Below are 21502 nucleotides of genomic sequence, written 5' to 3'. Positions count from 1 at the left end.
ATTGGTACCATCAAGGACTTTCTATAGTAGTTACTTTGAGTAGCTACCACTCGTTGAGACTCTTTGATACTTGGGCTTCTTTGCAAGTTTAACATGCATTACTTTACATTTATCAGTGTTAAATACATGTGCCAACTATATGAGAAGTCGACTGCAGCGTCAACATCTACTTGAAGTGTCTGCACGTCGACTTGATAATACCTATGTATTTACTATCGTCTGCCAATAATTTGATATGGTGAGCATTGCTATCTGGTAGGTTCATGATAAAGAAAAAGAAGATGAACAATAGAAGACAAAGTACTCTGCCTTGTGACACCCTGAAACACCCAGCTTCTTTAAGAAAATCACGCGTTTTGATGAGATTCAATATACAGCTTTTTTTGTTTTTGATTTTGTGTTATGTTTTGTTGATTGGCATTTGTGTTGTTGCAAATGTCATTATTCGATTGTGTATGAAACTCTCCATGGATTTACACAACACATGCGTAATAGAAACTGGTTTGTAGTTGTAGAGTGTATAGCCTTTTTTACAGATTTGTGTGATATTGGATTTTTTCCACGACGCCACTGCTAATTGAAAATTTAAAAATGAGTGCAACTGGTATAAAGAAAGCTTTGGAATATTTGCCTAAGACCGTGGATAGATACCATCTGCTCCCACTGACTTGTTTTCTGTGAGATAGCGTAGTCTTAACTTGATATCTTTAACAGCTACATCTATTGCTTCGAAATTGTAATTATCTTTGGTTTTGTTAGTGAGTGGAAGAATCTTGTGTGTTGTATTTGTGACAAATACCAATTGGAAGTTGGTGTTTAAAGTGAGATGATTTCCTGACCAACTGTTGTTGTTCCGTCCGTAATCTCTATGGCGCTAATTAGTTCCTTAACTCTCTTTTTACTGTGGACATAAGCATGCAGTTTCTTTGAATCAGACTTCGCATTATAAACTAGCTGCTCCTCAGATGTGTACATGGATTGTTTAATGACTTTTTTAAATTTATTTACATGCGGCTTGTTTGTTTTTGTAAAAGTTCGTGTGGATGGCATCCTGAGACTCTGCAATTGCCCAATAATTTTCGTTTTTTTACAGCTAATTTAACCTCTGAGGTAAGCTCACAGTTTCTTTTGGCAATAAGTGGCGCAATCGTTGATGCATCATGTAACTTTATGGATTTGTTATATAATATATATTTTATAACATATAAAATTGTGGCAACATTTAATTTAAATTCATTATAAAATATATAAAGTATCTTTGCGATAAAACTATAAATGTTTAACACTTAATTTAGTAAACAAAAAGCTTGAAAATATTTAATCTAAATAAACGTAAAGCCATAGAGTAACTTTAAATAAATGTTTTCAATAAAACATAAACACATAAGTTTAATAACGTCAAATGTAATAAAGACCTTTTTAATAAAGATCTTGAGTTAGTTATATTACACTACGACACAAATATACATACATACATACAAGGGCGGATTATAGCGAAGGCAATTTAAGCACGTGCCTCTGGCCCTCGAACCCTCTGGCCACCGAATTTTTTACTTGAGGTATTTAAAGTCAAGTGTCATTGGAAAGAAAGAATAAGAAAGCAAGAACAAATTCCGTAATAATATACGTTCCCTTTAATACATAAAAACATTTACAAAAACTCCGTAACAACCACGAGCTGACTAAGTCGAGAGCTGAAACTATTGAAAATGTAGCGTGCTCATCTAAAATAGAATTTTTTTTCTATTTTACAACAGTTCAAAAGAAAAAAAGTAAAAGTCCAGAACCAGAAAATCAAGGTGAATGTGAAATGAGAGAAGTTCAAAATCAAGAACTAGTTGATCTTGAACCGGCTACAGCTGAAGCAGACGTTGACACTGAACATATACAAGAACAAGCAGGGCATAATGGCATACCTGCTAATTAATTATGAAACTGATCTGGGTTTATGAAAAACAGTTTCATCAAACATGCAATCTCATTTTATCAGCAACGGTGGTATTGAATGTTAACATAAAAATGAAGGATTTTTGCAATTGAAACTTTCGACAGTAATATAAATTGAAACCGGTGTTGTACTTCTTCATTATTCACTCGATCATATAAATTAACTAGTGAGAATTCTAAACGTAACCTGGTGTTGCTACTCACCATCAAAAAGACGTGTTTATTATTTCAAGTTTAAGCTTTTATTATCGGATGAGAAAAATAATTCTCCTTTTACACAAGGGTGTAATAATTGAAAAACGGACAACGTGATGTCAAGTTACAGGAAAACAGTGAAAGTCATATATTGGCTTGTTTAACATATGCACAGCGACGCGGTGTGATTAGCTGTGTTGACAAGGAACAAGAGAAAGCAATCTTAAATGTATCTTAGTATTGGTTATCTGTTCATCAGCGGTGGATGTATACAATGGTAACTTTATGGGCACCCATGAGCTATTAGCCCTTTATGATTCTTTTATGATCCTTTTTTGGTATTTTTGGACCTATGATAATGCATCAATTATGTCTGGATGTTACAATGGCGTTAATACTTTATCTGTTTGCGAGTATGCTATTTAAACAACTTGCTTTGCTCATTTATTAAAGTTTGTTGGTAAAAGTGCTGTTGGTTGTTGTAGTGCAGCAGTTGGTATTTTTGATATTGTGCAACGGATCTACACATTCATTAGTGCCTCCACTCATCGATGGACAATCCTGACCAAAGCGCTAGCCAAAGACAAGACACCAGTGCCTAAAAACTGTAAGAAACACGTTGGTTAGCACATGCTGATGCAACAAGTGCTTTGCGGAATGGTTACAAGAATATTTAATCTGCTCTAAAAACCATTGCAATTGACGAAAGTACATAAGGTGAAACTCAATAAGTGGCGCTTGAACTAGCAAAATTTTTTTAGTGAATTGGAAACTGGTACTTTGCCTGTCTTTTGGGACGCGATACTGCAAAGATTCAATAAAACAAGTCTAGTTTTACCAAGTGCCACTTTAGATTTGAGTAAAGTTGTTGGTTTGTTACAATTATTGTCTAAGTATGTTCAATCGTTAGGATGTTCGACAGTTAGATTAAATTTGAGAAACATGGAAATGAGTTGTCCTAATGTGAAGTTTATAAAAAAGAAGTCAAAAGAGTCAGAAAAAGAAAGCAACAGTTTAATGAAAGCATTTTTAAAAAGGTTTTCCTGCTTGCAAAAGATGAATTTTGAGTTAATGTGCTAATTGCTATTATCAATGAATTAAAAGCAGCATTGGCTCACAGATCTGCCGCATATTTAGATGTGGAAAGCATATTTGGGTTTATGAACACTTTGCAAACATTAACTTGTATAAAAGTGGTAAAAATTTGTGACACTTTAGCAGCACATTACTCCAATGACATTAAAGTCAGCTTGGAGGAGGAAATGGTTCAATTTTGGTCTTACGAAGTCACATAGATGAATTCTGATGATACAAAAACAAGCAAGGAGTTATTGATGTACCGCATTTTACTCAATGAATTTTTATAGAAACTGTTCCGAATGTTGCAGTAGCTTTTAGAACTTAGCTCAGCCTAACGGTGGCAAATTGTTAAGGAAAAAGAAGTTTTTTGCTATAAAAGCGTTTATAAATGAATGCCGTACTAGAATTAATCAAGAGCGGCTCGACAAGTGAGGTGACCAGACAACTCTTATTTGATGGCATTGTTGAACAACTTGCAAGACAAAAATCCAGAAAATATCACTTTAATTTTTAAATACATGACTGAAATATTAAATACTACGTGTCTATCACTTTTTCTTTAGTCAAAATGGCAATCTAAAGGTCTATCAAATTTTGCAGTCTTACTTCATTCTAATCATTTCAAATAAAACATGTTTAATATGTAATTTACATATTTAGTTAAGCATATTTTAAATAGATACAGTGCTGGCCAAAAAGATCCGACCACTAAGGTTTTTAGACAGAAACGTAATACCACTTCAATTTAATGATAATATGATTGAATTAAACGCAACAAATTACATCCGCATATGTCTATGACACACTTCTGAAGAAACCAACAAGTAGTTCGCATCAGAAAAGAGTTTATAGTACCTCGAATGTCTTCCTCCGGCTTTGAGGACAGCTTCTATTTTTCGAGGCATAGAGGCAACAAGAGAGTCACAGTAATCAGGCGTTATTTTTTGGACCACGTCTCCAGTATAGCCTCCTTCAAAGTTGTCGCCGACGTCGAGTTTGCTTTTGCCACTTCTGCTTTCAATCTTACCCAGCAATTTTCAATCGGAATCAAATTCGGTAACGAGCCAGGCCACGGAGCAAGAATATTGATGGAATTCTCTTGAAACCATGTCTTGACAATCTTTGCCTAATGACCTGGCGCGCCGTCATGCATAAAGATGTCACAGTTGCGAGTTCTGAGCTAAATAGTAACATTTTCCTTTATTATTTGCAAATAATTAACAGCTTTGATAGTTTCATCTGGCGGCATCAGATGGATTTCCGCTCGACTTCTGGCAGTAATTGCTCCCCAAATCATAATTGCAGGACGATGTTTTACCGCTGGAGCAACATTGTGCGTGTGTTTGGTGGCCGTTGAACATTCACTTTATGCGTAGCAAATTGTTTCACCTGCGGTTCGTCTTAGAACATAACACGTCGCCACATTGCCACAGGCCAATTTTTATGTGCTTTACAAAATTTGAGGCGGTCACGAATATTTTTCTGAGGTCGTGGTTTTAATGCAGCGCGAAAGGATCGAAGGCTGAAATCGTCCACAAGACGTCCTCGAATGGTGCGAGAGCTCACATTCACATCAGGAGGCAGTTCATTGAGAATTTGTGAAGATGATGCCTGTGGGTCCTTCGTGACTGCATGGTGGATCATAGCGTCAGTTATTGATGTGGTACATCTCGGTCTGCCACTGGACCTTCCTGCAGCTCTGGTGCCTGTTGACTTGATGTGCTGAATGACGTCGTGAACAGTTGTACCATTGTATATACGATAATGATACAACTGTTTTGATTGACTGATAACTAGCCAATCAAGCATGCAAAGCGTGATGGTAAAATTTCGAGGAAAGCGCCTACACTACAATGTACATACTTTATACATTGATAAACAATGTGTGGTCGGATCTTTTTGGCCAGCGCTGTATAACAAACTTTTCCAATTTTATATATAATTAAACAAATCATTTATAATTTTATATATAATTAAACAAACTATTTATAATTTTATATATAATTAAAAGTAAATATATCCTAACCAAAAACTTAAGGTTTTGTTTAGGGTTGCAACATTTACAATTTTTTTTAACGATTAGTATGAATTCTTATAATTAAGTTGAAAGCAATAAAGCAAAAACGTTTTATTTTTTCCTTTTTAAAAATTTAAAAAACAGTTTTTGTTACTCCTTTGGGAGCATTTAAAGTTTAATAAAAACATCTTTAGCACTTTTTCAATATAGGGTAGACCGGGGCATGTTGGCCCGGTTTTTTTCTTTGATGTGTACCCTTTTAGCTTTTCTTGTTTTATTTTGTTATTTTATGGAAAAAGGTTGAAAACACCATAGACTACTCAAAAATAACATTATTAAATTCATAAACGGTAACGTTGCCCGCTATGAAGGTAAGTTGGCTCAGGGGTATAATACAAAGGGAAATTTAATTTTTAACAATTTTTTTTCATTATTTTATGTTTTATTTTTTTTATTAAAAAAAAACCATAATTGAAATTTAATCTGTGTTGAGCTTTAGTATGAAACCATTTAAATATTAAAAAAAGGTAAATTTCTTATTTATTTAATTCTTATTATTTACCCTAAGTTTTGTTTTTTATTTTCAAAACAATTCAAAATGCAAAACATTATTACCGAAAATTATTTTTAAATATGACCACCGTACCATTTGCATTGGGCCAACCTGCCCCGTCGTACTGGGCTAACCTGCTCTTCTGGCCATCCTGCCCCTATGGCTATAGGGGCAGGATGGCCAGATATCAATACAATTCTAACTTTCCAATTGCTGAAAAGACAATTAAAATAAAAAAAGTTAAATTTTATGTAAATTGCTAAAAAAGTTACATCAAAAGTTAAATTTACTTGAAAATTTACTTTTTCGAATTTTCTTGAAAATTTACTTGAAATTTTTTTTTTTTTTTTCAAGTAAATAACTTGAAAAAAATATACTGAGTAGTATATAAGTCATTAAATAATTTTTAATAATTTTTAAATATTTCACATTTGAAACTCTCCTCTAAAGGTTATTAGTTTAAATATTTTAGAAAATGTACAGTTACTAAAAGTTTGCAACATTTGTTTTCAATATTAAATCGTTGTTAAAAAAACAAAACAAGAAAAGTCTTGGTATTTCTTGATTAAGTTGTGATTATATAAATTTGATTAAGTTGTGACTATATAAAGTTGATCTTGATTGATTCAAAAGTTCAGGAGAAGATATATTTAGTTGTGTGCAAACCCAATTTTTCTTGTCTTTTCTTGCTTAAAAGTGAATAACAAGGCTTTTTTGTTTTTAAGACGCAGATGCTTAGTTAGTTAAGATACTTAGTTACTTTAACAACAGTGTTATTCTTTATTACTATAAATACAGGTATTTTAGGTTTGTAGTTGGGTCAACTGCATTTTAGTGTTGATTGGTACAGTTGCACCGGACTTGAATTTGATCAACCACTTTTTGCACTAGTTGGCAAAATAGAATTGAATAAACGAGCAAAATAGAATTGAACAAACAAGCAAACTGCATTTTTGTAATAACTGTTGTAGTTTCATTGGATTTGCAGTTAGGCAAATTGAATTTTTTTTATAAGTTGGCTCAACGAAGCAGTTTAGCGTTACAAAGCAATTTAGGCTTGATAAATAAGTGGCAAATACTTTTGTTTGAAAAATATTGTTGCATTAGAAATAATATAATGTAAAAATGTTTTACACAAATATAACTGAAAACTCTGTTAATTAAAAATGTAAATGGAAGTACATTAATCAAATAAATCAGCATCTATAAATAAATTTGTTATTAGTAATTGTTGTGAAGTCTTGTAGCTTTTCTGATCTATAGCTAATCTGTTGATCGAATAGTTTACGCTATCGACGTAAAAGTGATATTTTTTGTTAGGTAAATAAAAAGCTCCTAAAGAAATATAGAATACGAACTGCAATAACCACATTGACCAACACTTCCACTATATGACGCTAACTTGCACTATGACAATATTTAGCCAATAATCAACTACTTATATGTTAATGCGACGACCAGATACGCCCATTTGCAACTATTAACCGAACTAAAATAAATAAAATTAAAAAACAAACAAAAAAACCCAAATGTTTTTTTGCTTTTTCTAAATGTTATTTATTTATTTTACATTTGTGATGTTTTAATAATTTTAACAAAACTTTTTACAATTTCTTTATTTAAAAAAGCTTTAATTATTATTATTATCGATTATATATAAGGGTGAGTCATTATGATGTAAATGTTAAGTTAGTGCTGTGAAGCATTACTAAAAAGTTGCATTATAGTCTACTTATGAAAATAATTTCTTTGAAATAAAATAGAAAGCAACTTTGCGAATTAAAGTTACTGTATAATCGTATAATGTAAATACACGTGGTTTAATGCTCTTTTCCATTACTCGACATCTCATTACATTAAATTTAAAAATGCAAGCAGTTGTTGAAGGAAAAATAGTCAGAGTGTAGGAGGCAGCACAAAACAGAAAACTGTTACAGTTATTTGCTATTTGTTATGACTCAAGAAGTGATGTAATGGAAATGTTCAAGATCGTCATCAGAAACAGTTGATAAGATTGGTGGTGGTGTTGCGATAGCAAAAGACCAGTCGATCATCTCTATGAATGGCAAAACTTCCAGATCAATCTTGATGCTTGATTTATTAATAACATTTTGCTAATTTGTGATGTAGCTCTTGCGTCAATTATTTAGTCACATGAAAACTGTCGATTGTCTTTGTTAGCCACCTTGCATGGTGGAGATTTCCTGGCATAGCAGTCTGGAAGAACAATATTTGATCATAAATAGTTTATCCCTGCTGAACAGCTAAGCAAGCTTTGAGAAGGTATATCTGATCAGAGTTTAAATCTTTCTTAACGCCAACATTTATATCCTCAACTTTGCTAGGTATATGTTTAAATTTCCCAATAAATATATCTTCTGCTACAAATCTGGTAAAATGCCTACTTTATCTGTTGAAGTAGCTGTTGAACATCCACCATCCAGAACGAAGAATTATTCAAAAGGTAATTCATTTGCATGCAACAAGCAGACCTTTTAATTTTCTGATTATTTTATTGTGTTGAACAGCGTTATTCACAGCACCATTGCAAACAACTGCTGCTAAAGTGCCTGGTGATTTGATGTTGTTGATGCTCAATAATATCTCTTGTGCTGTATCAACAACTTTTCCACTTTATGGCATGATATGATTGAAATAGTTGTTTTTCGGAAATGACACTATCGAATAATGTTCTTCTTTGAAAATTTGTCAGACGCCACTTGTTTTATCAGAAGTGATATCCTGCTTCCCATCATATCCATTGCAAAGTACTTCTTGGACTTAATAATTTTATCAAGCTTTTCAAGAGCCCAAAAAATTTTTTTGTATGCATTTTGTATGCACGCCAAACTGTTGTAAACGGCCAAACAAGTAGTTAAAAACGGCGTTGAATGGATTTTATATGGTTATCACATACACTTTCAGCTATAATCACAATACTTTTTTTAAAAGACATTTGGTTTTTCAATGCTACATTTTCTAAGGTTTTAAAGTTTATCAATGGTACTGCAAAATATGCGTTTAGTGAGGCGATTATGTAAACCATAAGTTATTCACGCGCTAGATGTCATAAAGTAAAATTAAAAAAAATACCTCTAAATAAACCACTTTTTATATAATACTTTTGTAACCGCATAAAAGTTTAACACATTGATGTGAATGAAAATTTAATGATAGGTCTCCACATTAGCACCATTATTACCACCTTCATATGCTTATGCTTGGACGTGCCAGTGCCAGTGCCAGTGCCGGTTTTCTTGTTTAAACTCTTAAAATTACTTTTAATTAACTATTTATTGTTAGTACGTTGCTATGTTACTATACCGTTACTATGTTACTATACCGTTACAAATATAAACTTCAAACTTTTTAGATGCAATTATTGAAAAAACTAGATGTCAATTAGCAATACAGGAAGCAATTGGAGAAATTAAAAAAAAGACTTGCATAGATTTTAAGCCACATGAAGATGAAGCCAACTATATATCATTTGCTTTTAACAATGCAGGGTAAAGTTATAATAAAAATATTATAAGATTATCATCAGCTATTGTAGTTTTCTATAAAACTTTTGATTTCTGATTGCTGTTAACAAATGTTATTTAATTAATAGTGTTACTAGGGGCGTAACGATAAATTAGCCCCGAAATAAAATAAATTAGCCGCAAAAAAGTGATGGGGCCCTCCTCTCTTAAACTTTGTTTTCTTTTACATTTAAAAATAAAATATGCAATATTTTCTTTTTTATAGTTAGTTAATAAAACACAATTAAATATATAAATAGTATTTTATAAATTAGAGAAACATGCTAGAACCTCTGCTCCAAATAATTATAAAAAGGAACGAACATTGAAAAATGTGTTTGAGAAAAGCTTACTTAATATCAAAACTAACTTTACTTCACTTGTGACTGTTAAAGAACTTTTAAATTCATAACAGCTATACGTTCTTCTGACGTAGTAATTCTAAGAATGCTAACAAAAATAGAAAAAAATGATTGAAGAAAATCTTAAGAAATTTATTTAACTACCTTAAATATGAATTTTTCTTGCTTTCTTATTCTCAAATTCCACAGTATCTAATTTTAATGTTTGTGCTTTATTGTTCTCTATTGCTAAAATTACACAGTGTTTGAGACGGTCCTGAAGCATGCTGTTTCTTAGATATGTTTTGATTAACTTTAATTTACTGAAGGATCTTTCTGCATTAGCAACTGTCACAAGGACTGTCACCAATAGCAATATTGATGTGTTTTCATCTGAAAAATCACACTCATAAACTGTATTTAAATGATCAGTATTTTGACACCTCTTTTGTTGTAGTTTTTTCTGCGATATCATTTTTAACAAAAATGATTGCATTAACTAAGTTGGAAAATTTTTTTTAAATCTCTAGATAATTTTGTTTTAACAATTTAGCTGATTCAATTAGATTATCTTCCGGCAATTTTATAAAGTTTTGAGGATGCTTAAAATTAAAAAAATTTTAAAATTTTTTTTCTATTTCAGTAAATCTATCACTTATAATATTCATATAAATAACTTTCACTTAAATCATAAAAATGTCCTTATATTTGGGTTACCTCCTAAACTTAAAAGTTAATTTTATTTGCCACTATCTACAAGTAGAAATAGCCTCTAATTTAAAAAGCATAATTTACATACGTTAATATGTGATACAGATTTACACAAATTCAAAGATTGATATTTTTGAAAGATTGATATTTTTGAAAGATTGATATTTTTGAAAGATTGATATTTTTGAAAGATTGATATTTTTGAAAGATTGATATTTTTGAAAGATTGATATTTTTGAAAGATTGATATTTTGTCCCTTAAATTTAGAGCTTTAGTTTGTTTTTCTCTTTTCAAACTTTTTAAAGAAATTTCTTTTATGATTTTAACTATATCTAAAAAGGTTTAGCTATAAAAAATTCTTGAAGATCATCTTTCCAACCCGAAGGACTATCTTTCAGCAGGATTGTTGGGTTCCACTTATGTTAAAAAATTGAAAAATGTTAATTACATGAGTAAGATATGTAAATCTCCATTGGGCTCCCTGAGCTCTACCCCTACTGCCTTGCAGAGTTACGCCACTGAGTGTTTCTCTTAGTATAGCGTTGATACTCGCTAAGAATTTCAATGGTTTTAGAGCTGTTTTTATCTCTTCTTCAATAAAAATTAACTAAGTATATTAGACTAAATTATCAATAACTAAAGGATAAAAAAACATAATCCAGTTTATTTTAGTTTAGTTTTATTAGAATTGAATAAAATGAGATGATTGTCATAATTATGCTTTAATGATTAGTTTGTGGAAAAGTGACAGAACTTATAAACTTTGATGTCATCTATTTGATATTATCCATTAATTTAATAGATTTAATATCATATGTATAAATAAAACTAAAAACGTAAAATACAAGATTTTAAAAATACCTTTTTTTAATAAATTTTTTTAATGTTGGCGTTTATATCTAATAAATATCCTTATATTGTATATCTTTTTAGTGCACTTGCAGATATAGGTGTGGAGCCTGGTGAGCAAAAGATTTTGATAACTATACGAACTTGCTACAAAGGTCTCATTATTACTTTTTTCATATTTTATTCTAATAAAAGAAAAGTCAATAAAAATTTTTCATTTATAAGTTAATGAGGAGTAATAAATACTTTTTTGTTTACAACGTTGAATTTGTTATTACAGTTCGTTCTAATTAGTTATTATGTTTGCAATAGTTACTTATTCTATCAGCTAATATCAGTATGTTAACCTTGTTTAGTCAGTTTTCTATCAGTAATACTAATATGTGAGCGACTGTCCAAGTAGAAGAATATACAGGCGCAATATTTTTTATATAGTTTACATATTGTAAACAATAATGTACCAATACTCTTTGCTAACCAGGTCGTATAATGTATTAATGTGTTACTTTAGCTTTCCTGTAGTGTAAATGTTATTTTAGCGTGAAATGTTAGTTATTCGTTAACTGTCAGTTTCATATTAAATAATATTTACATTATTTTTTATTACTATTTACCTTACCCAGGCATGTTTTTTAATGTTTTTTTCTCTTTTTTGCTTTTGTTAAAAATGAAGGAAAAAAAGAGGATTGGAGAGAGGGTGAGGGGAGAGCAGAAAAGATGGGTGGGTGGAAGGAGTAGGGTTTAAAAAAACTTAAAAAACTATTCAACTTCTGAAAAATACACTTCATAGACAGTAGAAACTCTTAATTTAAAAAAAAATATATAGATTGACTACAGGTTGAGTTTTTTTTTGTTTGTTTACGTTTTATTAACCGTATTTAAAAAGATCATGTTCTTTTTTTTTTACATTTTTTTCTTTCCTTTTTAGTTCTTTTTTTAGCAAAGACGTGATTTATTACAACACGTAATCTATGTACAACAGTTTACAAAAAATTAAAAAATAAGTTTTTTTAATAAGTTTTTTTTAATTTAAAAGTTTAACATTTAAAGTTTTTTTTTCATTTTATTTTATTTTTTTTTTCTTTTTCCTTTTATCAATTAAAACAGACCCATAGATTCCTATAAAGTACACATTCTATAAGAATTTTTAAAATACTCAATTATTAATACAAATATAATAATAATATAATAAAACAATAATATTATACTAACAATAAATATAAAAATATTATATGAAATAAAATATAATAATAAATATGACAATAACAATAACAATAAACAATTTAATATTACTAATAAAATGAAGTTAAATACTTCGAATAAAATTATAACTGTGACCGCTAAATATTTTTCTTAAAATTTTCTGGTACCACCAATTTTATTAATTTCCTCCTTATTTCCTTTTCAGCATACGGGTTTGTTGACTATAAGTTTTATCCAAAGTGTTATTGTTATGTTAGTTATTTTGTTTTATGTACCATTTAAATAAGTGATCGTTTTTAATTATTATTGTCATGTTTGATTGGATTTTTGCGATTTCTTAAAATATGATTAAATGCCAAATAGGGAAGGGATTGATTTAAAAGCTTTTTAAAAAGTGCCACGTATTATTTTTTAGTTAATGGTATTATGTTAATTTATTGTTATCTTAGTAGCAATTTAGTAATTTTTATATTTATTTGCGTTGTTCTTTGTTATTGATTTAATACAATATGATTATATTTAATCAATATGATTTTAAACTTGTATTTTATTAGGTACATATAAAATCAATTAAAAATTATTTAGGTACTATGTTGCATGAGATTCTTCATACTCTTGGAATGATGCACGAACACACTCGACCAGATCGCGATAGTTACATAAGCATTAATATCACAAATATAAAAGATGGTAAAACTTTCTTTATATATATAGATATGTGTGTGAATGTGTGTGTGTGTACGTTGCTTTTACATAAAAAGTGTCATTCTTAAAATAAAAAATAAATGTACACAGTTTGTTAGCAGATTTAGCTCAAACATGTTGAGAATATTTAGGGTGTCCTAAAAAAGTGTCCGGAGGAAGAAATATCCGGAGAATTCAAGATTTAACAATTTAACATTGAGTAATTTTTTTATAGATTAAGAATCATAAGTAAAAATAAAAAAAATAAATGAAAATCTAAACATAAAAAATTGTCTAAATTAAAATAATAATACTTTTATACTCAACAACTGGTTACATAAAGTCTGGATCAATCTTGAATAAATTGAGTTATAATATTTTTCAGACAAACTAGACTGAAAAAAAATGAACTTAAATTTTTGAGAAAATTTATTTACCCAAATTACAGGTAATTATAAGTACAATTTTTCATTAGTCCTTTTTTTAATTCACAAAAGTCGTGCTTGCTTTTGTGTCACCAGTTGATCTACAGAGCCCAACTTTTAAAGGACTTTTTAAAACATTCCTTGTCATTATTAGTTTTTAATTTTAATTTAAAAATCACAAAATTCAAACAAAGATAAACGTAAGGTAAGATTAAATAATAAAAAAAAGAAACCATACAGCATGAAAATGAATAAAATCCAATAGTATAACCTTAACATGGTTCCACCAAGATTACATTAATATCTATTTTTTAATGGTGCAACTTCTGTCGTCGAGTATTTGCTATTATCAAAAATTTAATTGTACATTTTATTATTCTGCGTTTATCACGCAGAATATATCACGCAGCACGTATCTGCATTATCACGGTTAATCAATTTGGTATGAGTAACTGTCCAATTCGTATTACCGAATTTTGTGTCGTGTTTTTTGTTACATTTTTTTCTTCTTGTTCTGTACACTGCTTTTTCTTTAATTTCTACTGCTCTTATTAATTTTGCTCTCTTTAATTTCTACTGCATTTATTAAATTATATTATTATATTATTATTTTTAAATTAAATTATATTATTATTTTTAAAGGTATGATGAAGAACTTTGAAAAGTATGCTCATCTTATTGGAGATGACTTGCCGTGAGTAAATGTTTTTAGATAATAGAAAAAAACTTTTTGTATTTTATTCTATATGCAATAATGCATAAATAATCCCACATTGAGAATATGTTAATTAAAAAGTCGATATTTTAGGTGCCTGGTATTATTGAACTTAAATTCCCCCCTTAAACTAGAAAATTAATTAAAAAAAAAAGGGGAAAAAGTCAAATAATGTCATAAAAGTATTTTATATGGTTCTTCATACTTATTAACACTCGATGCACCAGCATTTGTAATTCACTCTCTTGCCGCATCTGAATTAGTTTATAATTTTGCACACTTTTAGAATGTATAAAATTTATAAATTGATCCTGTTGCGGCAACAGATAGAGTTTCAAAGTTTTTAACATCCAATGCACCGGCATTGGATGTTAATGAATTAGAAAAACTAAATAAGCATAAAGAACTTTTTTAATGCAACATTTTTTTGTTTATTAACTATTTCATTCTTTATTACTATCATGTTTGTGACAAATATATGCTTAAATATATATATATATATATATATATATATATATATATATATATATATATATATATATATATATATATATATATATATATATATATATATATATATATATATATATACACACACACATTACAAGCATACATACATAGATACATACATACAATCATACATACATGCATACATACATACATACATACATACATACATACATACATACATACATACATGCCGCATTTAACGAAGCTGTGGCGCAGTGGTTAGGGTTCTGGGTTAGAACCCAAAGATCCGAGGTTCGACGCCGGCTCTGTGATAAGACCGTAAGGACTTCTTGGAGCACCTTAATAACTTCACAAAAAAAAACAAAAAAAACATCATAAAGGCAAAAAACAGACTCAATATGAACAATAGAAAAAATGAAAGACTATATTATCGTCTTTTTTTATTATAAAATTCCAGAGGGTATTAAGGCCCACCTAACAAACTTGTTAGGTGGTGTTCATATTGTTGTTTTCTAAAACACAATATGAATTAATTTACAAATTTTTTTGATTACTATGTAAGATTATTCATTTCTAGATGTAAGTATACCATTTTATTAAATGAAATCTGAATATTTTATAAGTTATTAATATTATTCTTACACATCCTCAATGGTCCTTATAAGCCTTAGTAAAGGGTAATTAGATTGATAAAAATACATTAATAAAATTTTTATACAAACGTTAATTATAAATTCTCTAAATCATAATACCTATAAAAAGGACATCAATAAAGATTTAGTATTTTTGGGTATAAAAGTTCAGAAAACATTTCGCAGATTCCCTAAACAGTGCCACTTGACATATATCTATGTCAATGTAAAAAGTTTAGTAAAAATACTGTTATTAATGTTTGTTTTTTTTTAGTTAGTATTTTTTTGTTTTATTTTTTTTGTTTTTGTGTTATTATTAGTTTTTTTTCATTTATTTCTTTTTTACAAACAATTTTGCAAAAGTTTTATTTCATTTATTGCCATCTTTTTTACAAACAATTTTGCAAAAGTTTTATTTCATTTATTGCCATCTTTTTTACAAACAATTTTGCAAAAATTTTATTTAATTAATTGCCATCTTTTTTACAAACAATTTTGCTTGCCGTTGAAACGACGATATTCTATTTAAGTCTTTTAATTTTTGATTTTTTAAGTTTTTCTATGTTCTAGGTTCTGGAGAAATAATTGAAATTTCAGAATACCGGGTTTTAGTTTTTAATATCAAAAGTTTTCCGTAGTTACGGAAACTACTTAATCGCTAGTTATAACTTGGAAAATTGGTGACGAAATTATGTCTAAATACGAATTGAATGGCATATTAGTTTTATTTGAACATGAATATGAAGTTTCTATACTTTTCATCACATTAGAAAGATTGTTCATTCTAGTTAGATAATGATTACATTACTTAAATTTCAATAGATTGGGTACAACTGCAAGCATGGTTTTGCTTTCTAGTTTGTTTAATTTTTGTTTCTATTAGCTCACACTATATTAGCATATGTGTGAGATGACTATGACTTGGACTAAAGTATATTAGCATATGTGTGAGATGACTATGACTTGGACCAAAATTGTTTTTTTTGAATAGAAAACACGAAGTGGGCAAGATTCATATAAAATACCTGTTGCAGATGATATTTTTGATTCAATGTGCCCAATATAATTTCTCCGTGATAAACTTTTGTCTATTGACACAAAGAAACTTTGCATACTTTTCTGGATTTATTGTTATGTTGGTAATGAGCAACTCTGGAATTTTTAACGGTAGAGACATCGGTTGACTTGTTTTATGAAATAAAAGTTTTTTTAAAGTTTAAGGATAGTTTCTCTGAGCCATAAATTGAAGTTTTCGAGTTTAGTATTGATTGTTCCAAACATCGGTTTCAAATACCATGATTATAAAAAAAGTTGTGTTATCATCGTTATTACAATCTCCATTTTTATAAACAGGATTAACTTAAGCAATTTTTAACATATTAGAAAAGGCACTGCGTTCAAAAGAAGATGATATTAAATAAAATAAGTGTTTTCTTATAATTCAATGACGTGTAATTCTACAATGCTAGTAATATCGTCAGTGCTTTGTTAAATTCATTAGAGGATATTTTTTCACTTGATATACATTATAGGGGTTTTTCTCCTAAAAAAATAAGGAAAGATGGATACCTATTTACTCAATAATAATTTGGCAATGAAAAAAACAAAGAATTTCAGTTCCTTCATGTTGAGAATAATGTTCCAGAATCTAATGATCTTGCCAGCAAGAGACAATACAGCAGGTGTATGTAAAAACTTACTAAATATTCTACGACTAATCGAATTTTGAACATAATGAACAGCCATGGCAACAGCCATCGCAAAGTGGTTAGAGCGCTTACTTTAGAACCTAGAGGTTCAACGTTCGATGGTAGATCTGACCACATTTGCAACGTTGCTTAGGAACGATGCGTGAACTTCCTAGTTAAAAGCTCTTTTGCGGTGCTCTGTAATTAAACTGTAAGAAACTTTTGATGCACCATAATCACCATAAAAATAGGAAAAAAAAAAGTTTGATTTATTACTAGTTACAACAGACTATTTACTCAGAAGAATCAAACTTACGATAAACACCAACACAAAAGACTGCCTTGTTTTAAGGTGTGCATTGTGTTGCATACCAAGCTAAATATTTTGTGGGTTAGGCGTTTATTAAAAATTCAAAACTAACCAATTCAATTTACCTGGACTGAAAAGAAAGAACAGATTGCACATCATAAAAACAATAATCCGAATGTGCACTTTTTAAAAGTTTTTGAAAAATGTTGTAGCAAAAATGTGGTAGATGCTCATGTTCCGGCTTTCCACGTCTGTAGAAATTTTGTATTTTAATGAGTTAGTATCATTGTAGTCCTAGTTGAATCATTAAAATCCAACATTTAAAAGTATCATATTGAAATATTTTAATTCTTTTTTTGTGGCAGTAAATGTCAATTAGAGTTACTTTTTTTAATTGCGTCCTCATTATTTATTGTGATAAGTACTGCCATGGCAAAAATGCAGTTGAAAATACAGTTTTTGTTTTAAATATGCCAGTATAACAAATCTACTAATAAATCTTTTTAGTAAATTAAGTAAGCAAACAAGGAGTTTGCCTACTTAATTTACTTAACACGATAACTGTATACATATACGCAATTATAATGCAGTTTACACGTATATGTAGGTCGTTACAATCGCTTGACATTTAAAAAATACTTTTTAGACGCGAGTTTTGCCTAAGAAATTTAGTTTAGCCATTATTTGTTTGCTAAATTACCAACAACTTAAAAATAATGTGAAATAGCTTAGGTCTTTATATTGTTTGAAACATTTTAAAACTTTTGATGAATGTTCTTGATTTCAGGGTACATTGATTGATCGCAAACTCAACTTGGTTGTTTAAGTTTGTTTACGCTCTAAAGTTTACCGCATGTCGACTGACTGTCTTTATATCTTGATTTTTTTTCTTTTATTTGTGTTATTTATACTTAAAAGAAAATTTCGTTATAAAATTTAAAAACATATTAAAACTTAAAAATAAAGATTGTAAATAAAAAATAAAACACGAGGACTCGTAAAAGACCGGTCTTGTCGTCGAATACCGCTAATAATGAACATGTAAAAATTTTATTAAAACTAAAATGATATTTTCTTTAAGGGCGTATATATTTGAAAATAAAAAATAGTTAAGAATTATAATCATAAACATAAAAATTTTTGTTAAAGATATAATATAACAACCCCATTTACAGCTAGCAAAATTCGTTTATCTAAAATAGCACACTCACAACACCTCTTGCATTTATTTTTAGACGTTCCTTCGAAACTGGGAATGTTTTAGATCTCTGGAGCAAATCCAATATCACGCTAATTATCTAAAATAGAAACAAGCTCAAAGCTTGCAACTATAGGTCAGTGTCTATCACTCTGTCCTGTGCAAGTTGATGATGAGTGTTTTTAAAGAAAACGTTTTTCGGTAAAAGCTCTAATTCTAAAGTCTAAATTTGTATATAACAAAAGCTGCCTAACAAACCTAATAGAATCTTGCTAGACTCTCACAGAGAGAGTATACCGTGGACACCTCGTTGACATAAACTTTGTCAAAACATTTGACTCAGTACCACACAAGCAACTTCTTCATAACCTTAATACTTATGGCATTTGGAGCCAGCTATTAAATTGGATCATTGCTTGGCTCGCCAACATACAACAAGGAGTAATCACCAAAGATCAAACGTCCGAATGGAAAAGGATGAAAAGTGGCGCCCCTCAAGAATTCTTGAAACATCGCTACTTTTGCTCTTTGTTAATGACTTACCACCAGTAACCATACCAAATTATACGCCAATGATAGCAAAGATTATATGAGTTATAAATATCAACTAATCTTCCTCTGATTATGAAAGTCTATAAACAGGCTTTGAAAGCGCTGTAAATTGGTTGCACAACTGGCTTATGTACTTCAACGTTAAAAAGCGCAAAGTAATACTTGTTGGTTGTCGCAACAACAAACCCACACACATCTACACCATGGCTGATATCGGCTGGCAAAGTAATTCTTTGCCATCCCAAAAAAATAGAAAAGATAGAAAAACGTTACAACTAGCACCGGCCTTTCCTATAGTTTGAATTCTATTTCCTATAGTTTGAATTCTATTCGAAAACTCTATTCTTAAAAAAAAATTGGCTTAAAAATATGAGAAGAACAACGTCGATACGAAATTCGCCAACCTATGGTATGTTGGCAAATTTCATGCATTTTAGTAAGCATTTGCCACAAAAGTTACATAATCAGACACCTTTGAGAAAGAAAATGAGCTATATTTATTATCTTCAAAATAATAATAATTCAGACAAAAATTAAAGACTATATCTTGTTTATTATTATTATTTTTTTCATCTAATGATTTTTAACGATTTTGCACTAATTATAGGCACCGTCACTTGATTGTAGTTTTGAATTTCAAACTTTTTTCAGTCACCTGGAGATAACAACTTAGATTACAAAATTAGAATTTCAACAACCATTTAGTTTATGCAAGTTTAAACTTGAATTCGAAAGTGCATAACTAAAAGATAAGATTTTCAACAGAAAAAGATATCATCATGGCTTGATTTCTTTTAAATTTTTTTCAGCTAATTGTTAATGATTTTTATATTATTTTATTTTGCTGAAGCTTTTTAGTAAACTTGAGTGACTATTAATTTTAAAAAAGTCCTACACTTCACTTATTGCTCAGTAAAATGTAAATGTTGGGTGTAAAAGAATATAAAACATTTAAGTGTTTTTATTTTATGCGGAAAACCGTTATATAATGACTTATAACAGCTTTTTTAATTAAATTTCTTTGAACTAACGACCCCAGGTTAGCAGTAACAGAATGGATATAGGTTGCATTAACTGAAAAATCAAATAATACTGCAATAGAAACATCAGGGTGATTTTTCTTATGCTAAAAGCTGTATGCAGAAAATTCGATGCTACCCGAAAAATTGATTAATATTAACTATACATCGTAGCAATGTAGTTGTTTGCTTTATAGCTATAATGTTTATATAAAATATAAAAATAATAATGTTTATATAAATGTTTAAAAGACTAACTATTCTTTTAGGTAACAAAAAACTAAAAATGAAAATAAAATTTTGTGGGATTTTCAGCTCAAAAGTTGCTGCGGGATTTTTAGCTGCTGCGGGACTAGCGAGACGGTAGCTAATCACTAATCTCTTGCTCGAGATATTTTAGAGCCTGCTCGGTGTAGTTAAGGCGATTTATAAGCTATTTGAATTCTTTTATTTGGAATTAGCATGATTTTGTCAGCGTATTATGTCCAAACAAGAGCTTTAGATGCTATAAATTTTAATGCATCAAGTTTTTATAATGTTTAAAAAAGCCTTTCTTTTTTGTAATATATTTTTCAAAACTTTTTTTATTACCCCTAATTGTGAATCTAAAGAACAACTTTCTGAGTCTTTAGATCAATTCCGCTCAACAGCGTTAACTTAATTTTAGTTAAAAATTTTTGTTTTAGTTGAAAATTTTTGTAGTTGAAAAGATAAACATAGGATATGTTGCGAATGCAATTGACATTTTAAAAAGATCATCCTATATTTTGAACAAAAAAACAATCAAGCATATACCTAGTTTAAAATACAGAATATATTTATCTGTTTAAATTGAAATAAGGTTAGTAACTATTGATTAATGCTTTTTTAAATAATTAATTTAATTAATTTTACTAGATATGATTATGAAAGTATCATGCATCCTCCTATTAACTGGTTTTCCAAAGATCCACAAAACCTTAATACAATTAAACCAAACAACATTATTTACCAAGATCAAAAATTAGGTCAACGCGATGGATTAAGTAAGCTAGATGCAGCAAAGTTAAACGCAGCTTTCCAGGTGAGATATTCATACTTCTATCATCTTATATTTAGGTTTCTAGTCTAGTATTAAGTTTCTTTGATTAAGGTTGGATGGAAGTTTTTTAGTGTTTGAGATTTAACTTTTTTTATATCCGCTCAAGACATCAGTCTAAAGCAAGTGTGCTTTGAAATATCAGATAGCAAAAAATTGTTTTTTTCACAATAATTAGTTCCTAATTGCAGCTGAGAGTAGATTAGTACAGACTTAGAGTAAACCAATGCAGACTTAAATCAAAAGGTAAGAGGTTTAATGTCCATTTTGATTGAAAAATGAGATCTGCACAAAATGTAGCGCAAGACT

General features: G+C 29.4%; 1 protein-coding gene across 1 annotated transcript in view; it reads left to right on the top strand.

Moving 5' to 3' along the window:
- LOC100199265 (zinc metalloproteinase nas-14) overlaps nt 1–21502 on the top strand; it is a 30892-nt gene that overhangs the window by 8256 nt on the left and 1134 nt on the right. The window contains exons 4-8 of the mRNA XM_065814072.1: nt 9166–9301; nt 11303–11373; nt 13007–13111; nt 14173–14224; nt 21013–21178. Coding sequence (XP_065670144.1) covers nt 9166–9301; nt 11303–11373; nt 13007–13111; nt 14173–14224; nt 21013–21178 — 530 coding nt within the window. The remainder of the gene's footprint in view (nt 1–9165; nt 9302–11302; nt 11374–13006; nt 13112–14172; nt 14225–21012; nt 21179–21502) is intronic.

This window comes from Hydra vulgaris, chromosome 12 (genome assembly GCF_038396675.1).
Source record: "Hydra vulgaris chromosome 12, alternate assembly HydraT2T_AEP".
In the NCBI taxonomy this organism is placed as follows: Eukaryota; Metazoa; Cnidaria; class Hydrozoa; order Anthoathecata; family Hydridae; genus Hydra; species Hydra vulgaris.
Note: the sequence above shows the minus strand (reverse complement) of the source record. Positions and strands in the feature narration are given on the sequence as shown.